Source organism: Carettochelys insculpta, chromosome 4 (genome assembly GCF_033958435.1).
Source record: "Carettochelys insculpta isolate YL-2023 chromosome 4, ASM3395843v1, whole genome shotgun sequence".
NCBI lineage: Eukaryota > Metazoa > Chordata > Testudines > Carettochelyidae > Carettochelys > Carettochelys insculpta.
This window is the reverse complement of record NC_134140.1, coordinates 49,662,026-49,674,475: the sequence shown is the minus strand read 5'-3', so window position 1 is coordinate 49,674,475 and position 12,450 is coordinate 49,662,026. Positions and strand designations below refer to the sequence as shown.

The 12,450-nt window shown below is 40.0% G+C and overlaps 1 protein-coding gene across 2 annotated transcripts in view; it reads left to right on the top strand.

The window, feature by feature from the left end:
• SCFD2 (sec1 family domain containing 2) overlaps positions 1 to 12,450 on the top strand; it is a 287,532-nt gene that overhangs the window by 84,545 nt on the left and 190,537 nt on the right. For both annotated transcript variants that reach the window (XM_074992763.1, XM_074992764.1), the window contains exon 4: positions 1,915 to 2,090. In XM_074992763.1, the coding sequence (XP_074848864.1) occupies positions 1,915 to 2,090 (176 nt within the window). The remainder of the gene's footprint in view (positions 1 to 1,914; positions 2,091 to 12,450) is intronic.

The following is a 12,450-nucleotide window of genomic DNA, read 5'->3' as shown; positions in this document are numbered from 1 at the left end:
GGACACACAGGAGGATACATATACTCTAGGTAGATACAGAGAAGAAAGTATGGCAATTGTAAATATTGCAGGTGAAATCCTGTCTCCACTGCATTCAATGGAATGCTTGCTATTGGCTTGCAAAGGCTGAGATTTCGTCCTATGATTTCACATGCTGTGGAACGTTCTCTTGTTTACTACTCTAGAGCTAGCAGAGGTATTATACATTTAAAAAAAAGCTGAATGGATCTCAAAGGAATAGACCCAAAAATGCATCTGGATTCATTCGTATAATGACTAGCATAAATAACTGAATTTTCTATATTGATATCAGAGGTCTTGATGATCCGTGTGTGTGTGTGAAAAGGAGGACTTACAGCTTCATGTTTTCTAAATTGTAACAAGGTATCAGATTTTTTTTTATCAGGACTACTAAAGGTACAAATATGTTCATTATCAAAGGTATGTTGCAGAGCCTCATGGGGTGACATTTTCCAATCACCATTTAAATCTCCCTGACACAGTTTTAAAAGAACTAAAACATAACTAAAAGTTCCAGTGTTTAGACTAAAAACACATAGGGCTGAGGTTGGTGTTTTAGGCTATGTGAACTAACTATAGAAATCTTTTGTCAGCTCTTTGTTCCGCTAAGCCTTGTCAGCATGACTAATGTGTTCATTGCTGACTCCTGCCTTAATGCTTTGAGTTAAGTTTTCTGTAGTCTTGCAATATTTTGTTTGTTTGTTTTTAATGGCTTTCCATATTTTAAAGATACCTTTGGAGGCTTGCTGTTTGGAATCACTGGGGTTAGAAGGAAGTCCTTTCAAGTTTGTATCTCTGTGAATAAATCTGAGCCCTTGTCAGCACTACCACTTTAATTAATCAGCTGTTGCACCTCTACACTCCGCTCCTTGTGTCAGCAGAGTACACCATCATTAGCAGCTCTTGTCAATACAGAGAGCAGTGCACTGTGGGTAGCTACTTCGCTATGCAACTGGCTGTAGAGTGCTTTGGAAAGGTTTGCAGTGTCTCATGGAGCAGGTACAGCATCACATGATCCAAGTTTCTCAATCCCATTGTTCCACAGACAATCTACTAGGTTCTCAGATACTTTTCAACTGAACTGCAGTGGTTGCAAGGGGAGAGTATGTGTGTTGATGGAATGTGGGAAGGGGAAGGAGAAGGGAAAGTCCATCAGCATGCTGTCTCTTTGATTTCAGACAGCATTTGGAAGCAAGCAGTCCTGCAGCAGGCATGGGGTGGAGGACACGTGACATCACTTGTTAATTAATCCTGTCATGAGGGCAGGTGACTGGACTAGATGACTCTCGAGGTCTCTTCCAGTCCTATGATTTTGCACAGCACAGCAGTCTGTCTCTTACACACAGACGCACTGACTCCTGTCCCCCTCTGCCTGGCATTGTGTTGCTAATGCTGGAGATGTAGGGTTCCACATTAAAGATTTGCTTATTGATGCTTGATCAGTGGCATGCCCAGGAACCAGAACTTCCCAAGGCTGTGAAAGGGGAGAGGTATACATGCCCGTGTAGCTGGAATTCAACAGTTAAGGTCAAAACAGTGAACAGAGTGGTCACGGCAGGCATTGTGGGATACTGGGAGAAGCCAGTTATGGGGACAAAATGAACAGCAATGTCTGACACTTCGTTGCTTAACTTTGCCTCAGAAAGCTTTATACCTCTTGTCCAGGTGGCTTTATTTTGTTGATAATTTTTTTTTATATAAACAGCAAAGGGTAACTCCAGCTGACTGCAGTAGACCCAAGAACAGGCCCGTAGTTTGTGAAACTTATTTTCTGACTGAAAAGCAGTACATAAATATAATCCATCATCATTAAAAAAGTTTGTTCAGCTATTTCATTATTCACTGTTGTAAAATGTTGTTAATACTTCCTGGATTTTTTATTCTTTTTAACAGGGAGAGTTACCCCAGAACAGCTCAGTTCATATGTCAAGCTTTTCAAAAACAATTCAAAAGCTCTGAAGAATCACTGTGGACTTCTACAGCTTGTGTTGGCCACAATCCAGACTTTAAAACACCCCCAGAATGCCAAATGGGACAACTTCTTAGCCTTTGAAAGGCTACTTTTGCAGGTACAATATTATATGAGCCTAATTAACTTTATATCAAGTAAACAATGTTACTTTTAAGTAACTAGTTTTTAAATTTTGTGCATAATTTGTTTGAGCTATATGATATTAAAAAGCTACCTCCGGAACTTTCATTTTTCATACTTTTTAAGCTATTTAAAAGAATGTGAAATTACACAGTTAATATATTTGTAACTTTTAATCTAATAATAATTTTAGATACACTTAAATGCTTCAGCTGAACATACATAAAGCAATCTGAATTGGGATTGGAACAATTTGCATATTAAATTGTAAGATGACAGGGTAGATTTAGCTCAGCAATTAACATCACCATTAAGCTTTTAAGCAATTATGATAAATAATGGACTTCTGGTGCCAAGGCATAGTCAAATTCAGAGATGACTTAGAGTGGTAAATTACAGATCTTTATGTGAGTGTAAGTTTGTGTAATTTACATATTGTCACATTTTAAAAGGAAAAGCCACCTTCAGGAGAATGTGATATTAATTTGTTCGCTCACACATTAAATGTATAAAAAGTATTTACATGATCCCATTCAATTATGAATTGTACTCAGGGCCTTCAAACCATTATAAGTTCAACACTTTAGTTAAAGAAGCTTTATAACACAATGTTATGACTTCTGTTCAAGCATATGTTCATGTTCTGTGCTTCAAAGAACAATGATTTTGAATTATACAGACCATAATGCAGATAATATATTCTGAATCAGAGATGGGGATGTAGTTAAGCTCTGAAATTGGTTTCTAGGAGAGGTTTAGGAATCTTCATTATTGCAGGTTTTTAAGAATAGTTTGGACAACCATCTGACAGAGATGGTCTAGCATTCACTTGGTCCCGCTTCAGTGCAGAGGGCTGGGCTTGATGATTTCTTGATGTCCATTTCACTTCTACATAGCTTGATTCTATGAATTCTTACACTGGGATGCTCCTGGGGCAGCAGAGCAAAGCACCATGTCTTAGTATGGTTTGTGGTCATATAATACATAGCCCTGAAGATTTTAAAGTATTAGTGGCTAGAATCTCCCACCCTCGTTCACAGTAACTAGCAGTTTATTCCATGGGTAGTCTCATTTGTTTCAGAGTGACTTTTGTAAGGGAAGGAGTGTTTACAATTAGTAAGAGTTGCAGAATCTTGTTCTAAAATATCATAGATGGATAAATACGTTTGGATGACTTAAAATATCTGCTTTTTCCCACAAAGAAGCATTTAAAATTTTACTGCTATATTTCAGATTTATAACAAAGTTCAGAAAAGGGCAGATGTAATCTGACTACAAATTAATATAAACTGGTTTAACAAATGCATTTAGTTGAGTCATAAAATTAGTTTTACTCCTATTGGCATAATTTCTGTCTGACAACAGGTTTAAATTCATTTAATCTACTGACATGGTATGACATACAGTTTTTTGCACCTTCTCCTGAGCCAAAAACATCAAGTGCGGATTTTATTATGTAGATGTGTCTAGTACATGAAATGGATTGAAATTGCCATCTCTCTCATCTATAGTTGTTTTCCCTTATTTGGACTCATACAATGGAAAAGACAGATTGTTATCTAGGCTGCTTAAAAATATAATGCTTGGAAATTAATTTGACTAGGAAAAGCAAAGTTTCTTGTTTCTATGATACATTGCTGATATTTTGTGTTACTCTTCAGAAGGAAACTTTTTTAGTGGGAGTTTATTGAATTTTTTTGAAACATGGCACTCCATAAATGCTGAAAGCCAACAGCTGTTTTCAGAACTTTTTTTAAGTGAGCACCTCTTTTGTAGGAGGTTGTTCTTTGTTACAATAGCATTGGGATAAAAGCATGGTAAGAAGAGTAAAAGTCATGATAACAAAACTGTTAAACCAAAACATCATTGCATTTAGAGCTAAACTGCCCAAAACAAGGAAAGGAAGTTCTCCTTAATCCAGTCCTTCTGCCTAAGAATCACTGCATAATACTGGGCCTTGTAGAATATGGTCTATTGTGAAATGCGGAACAAGAGGGTAACAATATTTGTAATAGTAACAGAGAGGAAGCCATGCTAGTCTATACACTATCAAAACAAAAAGCAGTCAAGTAGCACTTTCAAGACTAACAAAATAGTTTATTAGGTGAGCTTTCATGGGACAGATCCACTTCTTCAGACCATAGCCAGACCAGAACAGACTCAATATTTAAGGCACAGAGAACCAAAAGCAGTAAGCGAGGAGGACAAATCAGAAAAAGATAATCAAAGTGAACAAATCAGAGAGTGGAAGTGTGGGTAGGGGGAGGTCAAGAATTAGATTAAGCCAAGTATGCAGACGAGCCCCTGTAGTGACTCAGAAAGTTCCCATCCCGGTTTAAACCACGTGTTCATGTGCCGAATTTGAATATAAAAGCCAGCTCGGCTGTTTCTCTTTGAAGAACGGTGCGAAAGTTCTTTTTCAGTAACACACAGACCTTTAGGTCATTAAATGGAATGGGGCATTCTATTAATGACCTAAAGGTCTGTGTGTTACTGAAAAAGAACTTTCGCACCGTTCTTCAAAGAGAAACAGCCGAGCTGGCTTTTATATTCAAATTCGGCACATGAACACGTGATTTAAACCGGGATGGGAACTTTCTGAGTCACTACAGGGGCTCGTCTGCATACTTGGCTTAATCTAGTTCTTGACTTCCCTCCACTCTCTGATTTGCTCACTTTGATTATCTTTTTCTGATTTGTCCTCCTTGCTTGCTGTTTTTGGTTCTCTGTGCCTTAAATATTGAGTCTGTTCTGGTCTGGCTATGGTCTGAAGATGTGGATCTGTCCCATGAAAGCTCACCTAATAAACCGTTTTGCTAGTCTTGAAAGTGCTACTTGTCTGCTTTTTGTTGTGATAATGTTTTGGAAATTACCTAGAAAGTCAACATAGATTAGTAGACTGAACGTTGGACTTAGGACCTATTAAGACTGTGTTGTGATCCCAGTTTTGTTAGTGGTTTTGCTATGTAATACTGTGTAAGACATGTAATCTAAGGGTTTGCCTATACTTGAAATAACAATCATGCTTTAATGTCATTATTAATTACATTGAAAATACTAGCATAGCCAAGGACGCAACTGATCCTGTTGGTCTGGTTAACTTTGGGATCTGTGACCAACTAAAACTCCCCAACTTTTTTCTGCCACTTGATTTAAGATGTGAACTCTTTGGGCTGGGATTGTGTCTTGTTGTGTGTGATTCCGGACTTGTTCAGTAACAATAAATGATAATAGATTGCTGGGTGCCAGAGATGCTGGCCTACCATTCATTGCTGAAAGTGACATCAGTAAGCTTGAATCTCCCTGTTCTTCGAACTCTATGAATACCAGTTATTTAGGTGGCACAAATTGGTCATCAGAGAAGCAAGGTGCGTCCTGCCTCTGAATGACCAGGAAGAGTGAACAAAGACTCAATCAAAACTCCCTGTTTTGTATGTGCAACACTTATTATATAGCTGTTATACTTTCAGGCTAGTTCAAGAATTAGGTTATTTTAGTAGAGCATTTTAGGTTTTAGTGGCTCCTGTCAAAGTGAATAGGTCAAATATTGTGGTGACAGCAGCCATTGAAGTATCTAAACGGATAAATAGTGGCAGAGTACAGTATTTTCATGGTCTGAGTGTCCACAACATAATTTGTTGTTTTTAACCTTTTGTGTTATTTACTTTGTTCTCTTTCCCAAGAAAAATTTTGAAAGGCAAAATCGTGGGGTTTTTGTTCTGCTAAATGTCTTGAATAAATAAAATTATATGCATATATACATTTGAAAAAGATGAAACAGAAGCTTAATGCCAGCTGGTCATTCCAGTGTTTTTATTCCTCTCCTACAGGAAAATTATAAGGTTAATAAAATGACATCATTCTCTCACCCGTAAATGCCACAGTGCAAACTATGGAAAAAGGAGTGGAAAAATAGTATAATACATTTGAACATATTGCATTACAGCTGGTATTTAATTGCAGGTAACACCATACTCTGTGTCATTTGCCTCCATTTTGCCAGAAGCTGGGAGTGGATGATGGAATGGATCGCTTCGGCCTTGTCTATTGTTACCCCCAACTTTGAAGGGGGCATGTTAATCAGGGCGATGGGAGATTACTAATGAAGTGCTGCAGTGAATATGTAGCACTTCATTAGGCTAATTCTCCCCCGTGGCAACTTCGAAGTGTCAAACTTTGAAGTGCCCAGAGCTACATGCATGCTGGCACTTCGAAGTTTGACTCTTCAGAGTTGCTGCAGGGGACAGTTAGCCTAATAAAGTGCTGAGGATTCACCACAGGACTTCATTAGTAATCTCCCATCGCCCTGATTAAAATGTCCCCTTCCAAGTTGGTGGCAAGAGTAGACCCAGCCTTGGTGTTTACTTGTTCTGTTCATTCCCTCTGAAACACCTGGCATTGGCCACTGTTAGAAGATATGTTGCTGGGCTAGAAGAATCACTGGTTTGACCCAGCAAATCCCGTTTTCATGTTTCAATAACAAATATAAGTTAATGTTAAATGTTATAACTTTAAGAAATAGATACGCAGTTATTGCAGCCCATGCTGTGATTCTGTCTCATCTTCTAGGGTGAAGCAGGGGTTTGTCTGGCTCAGTCCTTAACAGATGACACAAGGTTTATTTATTTGTATAGGTAGCAAGTGCACACACACATATTACAGGAAGTGGTACACATCGTTCAGTAAGGTGGGAATATTCACTCTGAATACCAGTCCAAAGCCTAAGGACAAAGTTAAGAAGTGCTATTTGGGATGCACAGTTCTTGACAGTCCTTAAAGTGCCCATTGCACTGCGCAGTTGGCATTTATGGACACAAAGCTGCTGCTGACGCATGAGAAGACAGCAAGGCTGAATCTGTTTCTTTTGCTAGTGAATAAAATAATTTTAGGACTCATGCATTGAGGTGTGATTATCTTTGTCTTTCATTATTCTATACAGGGCTGTCCCGAATGGGGCCAGGTGCAAGCCACCCCCCACCAGTGCCTGTATTGGGCCCAGGACACCCCCACACACACTTCAGACCCAACTCCTGTTCTGCCCCCCCCCCCCCACTCCCTTGCCTGAAATCTCTTCCCCTGAGCACCATGAGCTTGATGAGTTACAGGCAAGACCTGTTTTGGGGTATGAGCTTTCCTCCACCTCCAAGTTTCCAGCCAATGGAAATGTGGAGCCAGTGCTCAGCGCGGGGCAATGCATGGAGCCCTGTGGCCCCCCTGCCTAGAAGCTAGACTTTGTGGATACTTCCAGACCGCATGGCATCAAAATAGGTAGGAACTCCCCATTGGTTTTCAAAGTGTGTAGGCGAAAGGTGACCCCAGCGCTTTATATTCCATATCCCAGTGCAGGTCGTGATCTGAAGTTCGAAAACCACTGGTCTAGAAAAGAGAAGTCCCTAAAAAGGTGTTACAAGGAGGAGGGAGAAAAAAATTACTCTCTGATGACAGGACAAAGAGCAATGTGCTTAAACTGCAGCAAGGGAGGTTTAGTTTGAGCATTAGAAAAAAAAAGCTTCTTAACTATCAGGGTGGTTTAAGCACTGGAATCAGTTGCCTGGGGAGCCTATGGAGTCTCCATCACTGGAAATTTTTAAGAGCTGGTTCGATGAACACCTGCTAGGGAAGGTCAAGATAGTGCTTGCTCCTGCCATAAGTGCAGAGGAGTGGACTTGATGATCTGTCGAGACCCCTTCCAGTCCTGTGAAGCCATGTGTAGAATTTTATGAGGTATGAATTAATTTCCCACCTTTTAAAGTATGTTTTTTTCCTCTCTTGCTAGGTTTTTTGAACTTGAAGGAAAAAAATAGGGTAGGGATTCTAATTCTCAAAATAAGGCAGAAAATACCTTTTAATTGTGCAGCATTGAAACAGGCATAATGAGATGTTAAGGGGGAGGGGTTAGGTTTATGCTTGTGTAGCAACAGCTTGTTTTCAGTCCTCTGTAGAAAATGAAAAGTACACTGGTCTGGTCATGACTCTCATTTAAAAGAGTATCTTTTAAAAGAAAAAAAATTCTGTGCATCCAAATAAAATTTATACACAGCCCTGAAAGCAAACACCTAGTGAAGAAACAACTTTGTTATATGAACAACTGTCTACAGCAGTAAAACATAAAAGCCTTGGAAAAGAATGCTGAATGTGCTAAGAAAAGTGGACCTTTTAAATGAAATTCCTGTGTACCAAAACAAAACATGTGCTCTAAAATATTAGAATTTTGTTAAATAAATGACTGTTAATGGAGCTAACTATTAATAACACATACATTATTTTGAACGATTAAGTATTTAACAGATTTTTATTCCCTTTCATACCATATGAAATCTATTTGCAATTGATGTGACTTACTTTCTAAGTGTACCCTAAAAGATTGTTTTATAAGAACATTAGTCATATGAGATTTGTTGAAGCCATTCATCAGCATCATGGGAATGTCAAAAAGAGTTATAGGTCTACGTACTGCTGTCAATCACATGTCACTCTTATTCTATATTCCTCTCATCCTCAGATGTATTATTAGCTGTTCACTTCCTATTAAATAGTTCACTAATAGGGGTCAAAGGCTAAGTACTGTGATTGTATGCAGTGCAGAGGTAAGGAATAAGGTAACATTAGTGATACAAGAAGTTAGGTGCCATGTACCTTTTTAAAACATTTGTTTTCTGAGTATATAAATTAATCTGTTGAGAAATTTTATAGAGATGAATTTACACATAAGGATTCTGCCACCTTTAGTCAGTGACAGTAGGCTCTTATTCTGTGGGTAGTCTCACTAATGACTCTATTGAATGAATAAGGTGTTACTCAGCTGGAATAGAAGTGGGTGATTCTGGTCCCAAATCCCTAAATTCTTAAGCAGGTTATTGTAAACTTCATTAAATAACTTCAGCACAGTGTTCCATCATATAAAATGAATGAATTTCACAAGTTGTAGTGAGTGGTCAAAAATACAGAAACTTTTCAGAAAACAGGGAAAATGAGTCCAATGCACCACCCAAGTTTTTTGGCTTACCAAACGTACAGGAAAAAGTGTTGGACATGTTTCAGAGCTAACAAAGTGATGAATTCCAAAATCCTAGGCTGAATTTTCTAAATATATAATATGGAAAAGAAATGGTGTCTTTAGATGTGGCCTTTGTGGTCCTATAAAAACAAACACAACTATGACATATTCCCTGTTGTGCCTTTTGCCTCCAAGTAACAGAATGCCCAAGGAAGACACCATTCCAATCTTCATTTTGAGTTTGGTTTGTCAAACAAGCTATTTTGGAAAGATTCACCCAGTACTGATTTTCTTTTTTTTTAAAAAGATGGACTGTGCTGCTGTTTTAGCCGTGCAAGAACTGGGCATTACTAGAGAGCCACTGTGTTGGAGTGGCTGGGGTGCTGGCTTGGGAGACCACTGCTCATTTCCAGGCTGTGCTGGTGTGCAACACTGGGCATGTCAATTCTCTTCTCCTTACTCTTGTTTTCCATCCATCCCTTTATCTTTTATCTAGCTACACTGTGGTCACCTCAGATCCAAATTCCTTCTCTCTGTTTGTTTATACTGTGCCTAGCACTTTAGTGCTACAGTCCCAGTTGGGGGCTTCTAGGTGCTACTCTAATGGAAATAGTAGCAGCACCACCATGCGGGTGCAACATGTAATCTTGTCTTTAGAGGTTAGTCTATGAAGGCCTATGTCAGCAGTTCTCCACTGGGAGTCCATGGCCAATGGGTCTGCTAGCCATTTCTGGGATCTACTGAGTAGGATTGCTTGGAGCCCTGAGTCTGGCAACCTGCAAGCAGAAACCCCAGTAGAAGTGCCCTGTGCTCCAGCAGAGGCTGCCCCCAACCAGGCTGAGGATGCAAGCCTTACCCCAGCCCTGGAAAACTTGCCTCTCCTACCATGCCTGAAACCCAGAGGTCCTCCCCTCCTAAACCATGGAGTTCCTATGACTTTTTTTGGGGAATGTGGGCTCTGAAAGACAAAGCTTCCAAGCCCCTGTTGCACATCATAACAAACCTCGCCTATATAGGCAGTACATTTTTTTTAAACAAATCAAACTGATTTATTCAGCACCAGCACTGGATTTACTAACAGTTTTTAACTAATAGGGTTTCTAAATCTGACCACTCAGATTCCCCGGTTGCTTATAATCTTTGGAGATTGTCTAACTGGCCTCCTTTTTTGCCTCTTCTTGATGCCTAGGGGTTGGTACAAGTGAAGTGACAAAACAAAATTAGCATGGGGGAAATATTTATAATTGTAGCTGTGGCTCAGTATTAGGATTGGGACTGCTAATTAGATACCCTCCTGACCTTCTGTATTCTGCATATCATTTTAGAACTCCCAAATAGCATCAACCAACAGGCCAATTTTGGCATATTCCCTTTCTCTCAATAAATACATTCTGCCTCTCAGTAGCTCTCTGCTGAAATTTGCCCCGTTGCTCCCCAGCTTTTGAAGCAAGAGACGGTTCCCCTTTTCTCTCAGCTGCCCTCTTCTACCAGCTAGGGTGCCTGCTTTTCTTCTTTGTTCCCCTCCAGCCTCACCCCCTTTGGCTTTCAGGTTGTTGCCGGCTCCTCCTTGCACTGTCTTGCCTTCACCGCTGGGTAGTCCTCAGCCTGCTGCATCCTTGAAATGATCACCTGCCTGGTCCTCAGTCACTCTCAGCTGTCCTCCACTTGGGCCCCTGCTGTTCCTGTGGTGGGGTTGGAGTGCTACCCTGGGGTAGTGCCTGTGTTTAGGCTCTTTGGAGCTAGTCTCCTTTAGCCCTTAAAGGCGTTGTTTCCTCAGAAAAAAGATATGTTCTTAACTTGTGGTTAGCTAACTGGTGGTAAAATCCTAGGGAAGACAAGGCAGTTTGTAATTTTCACACGAGTTAGCAAGTTGAGATAAATCTGAAGATCTCCCGTAGTCTTTAACTCAACCTTCTGTAGGAGAGCCTCCGATTTACCATGACCTGCTAATTTGTGTGAAAACAACAGCCGTGTCCTCACTAGAATTTACCATGTTTTAGTTACCTCAGATTCAGAACCCTCCTTTTTCCTAGTGAAGTCACACCCAAAGAGGACTGGAAGGGCAGCTTGTGAGTCTTCTCTGGTCTGTACTTCTTTTGGAATGACTTCTCCGAGAGGAAGAGGGGGAAGCTCGCACAAAGCAAAGTTAGCAAAGATTAAATCCACGTATGCCCACATCTTGAATACTGCTTTCAGATGTGGTTGTCTCATCTTAAAAAAGTTATCTTGGCATTGGAAAAAGCTTAGAAAAAGGCAATAAAAACGATGAAGGGTACGCAGCAGCTGCCATATGAGGAGAGATTAGAAAGGCTAGAACTTTTCAGCTTGTAAATGAGATGACTAAAGGGGATGAGATAAAGGTGTATAAAATCATGAGTGGTCTGGAGAAAGGGAATAAAGAAGAATTATTTACTATTTCCTGGAACACAAGAACTAGGGGTTGCCAAATGAATTAGTGGGTAGGAGATTTAAAACAAACACAAGGAAGTACTTCACACAACACGCAGTCAACCTATGGAACTCCCTGCCAGCACATGTTGTAAGACTATAACAAGGTTCAAGAAAGAGCTAGATAAATTCATGGAGGATAGATCCATCAATTGCTATTAGCCAGTATAGGCTGGGACGGTATCTCTAGCACCTGATTGTCAAAAGCTGGGAATAGGTTACTTCATGACTACCTGTTCTGTTCATTCCCTGTAGGGCACCTGGCATTGGAGACAGAATACTGGGTTAGATGGACCTTTGATCTGACTGTCGTGGCTGTTTTGACGTTATATTTTTAAGTATAAAGAGCGTGTGGCTGGGCTTCTATTCCACTATGAAAAAATTCCATTCTTTGTAATACCATTCTTTATGAACTTTGAAACAGTCTTCCCAAATATCCATCCTTTAGGCTTGTGCGTATGTTTCTGAAGGGCAAATTCAGTCAATTTTGATTTCTCAATTTGGCATCTCTAGACTAGGAAAATAGCTCTTTTAATGCATTTTAGCTATTGTGATTTTTAAATGGGCCTTAATAACAGATAGTGTACACACGGCAAGTAGTGTTTTCAGAATAAATTTGTCTGGCCAGGTTCCTGTCTCTGGGGGAGTTGGGTTTCCACTTCCTCTTCCCCATGAAAAATGACCAGAGGCTTTGCTGCTGAAACAAAAGAAAACCCTCTGGCTGCTTCTGCAGTTGCCCTGTCTGGTTGGAGGTGGCATGATAATGAGCAACGAGAAGACTTGTGGCGCCATATAGACTAACAGATATTTTGGAGTATAAGCTTTCGTGGGCAAAGACCTGGCTCGTCAGATGCATGAGTCAACAGGTCGTCTTGTTGCTTTTGAAGATACA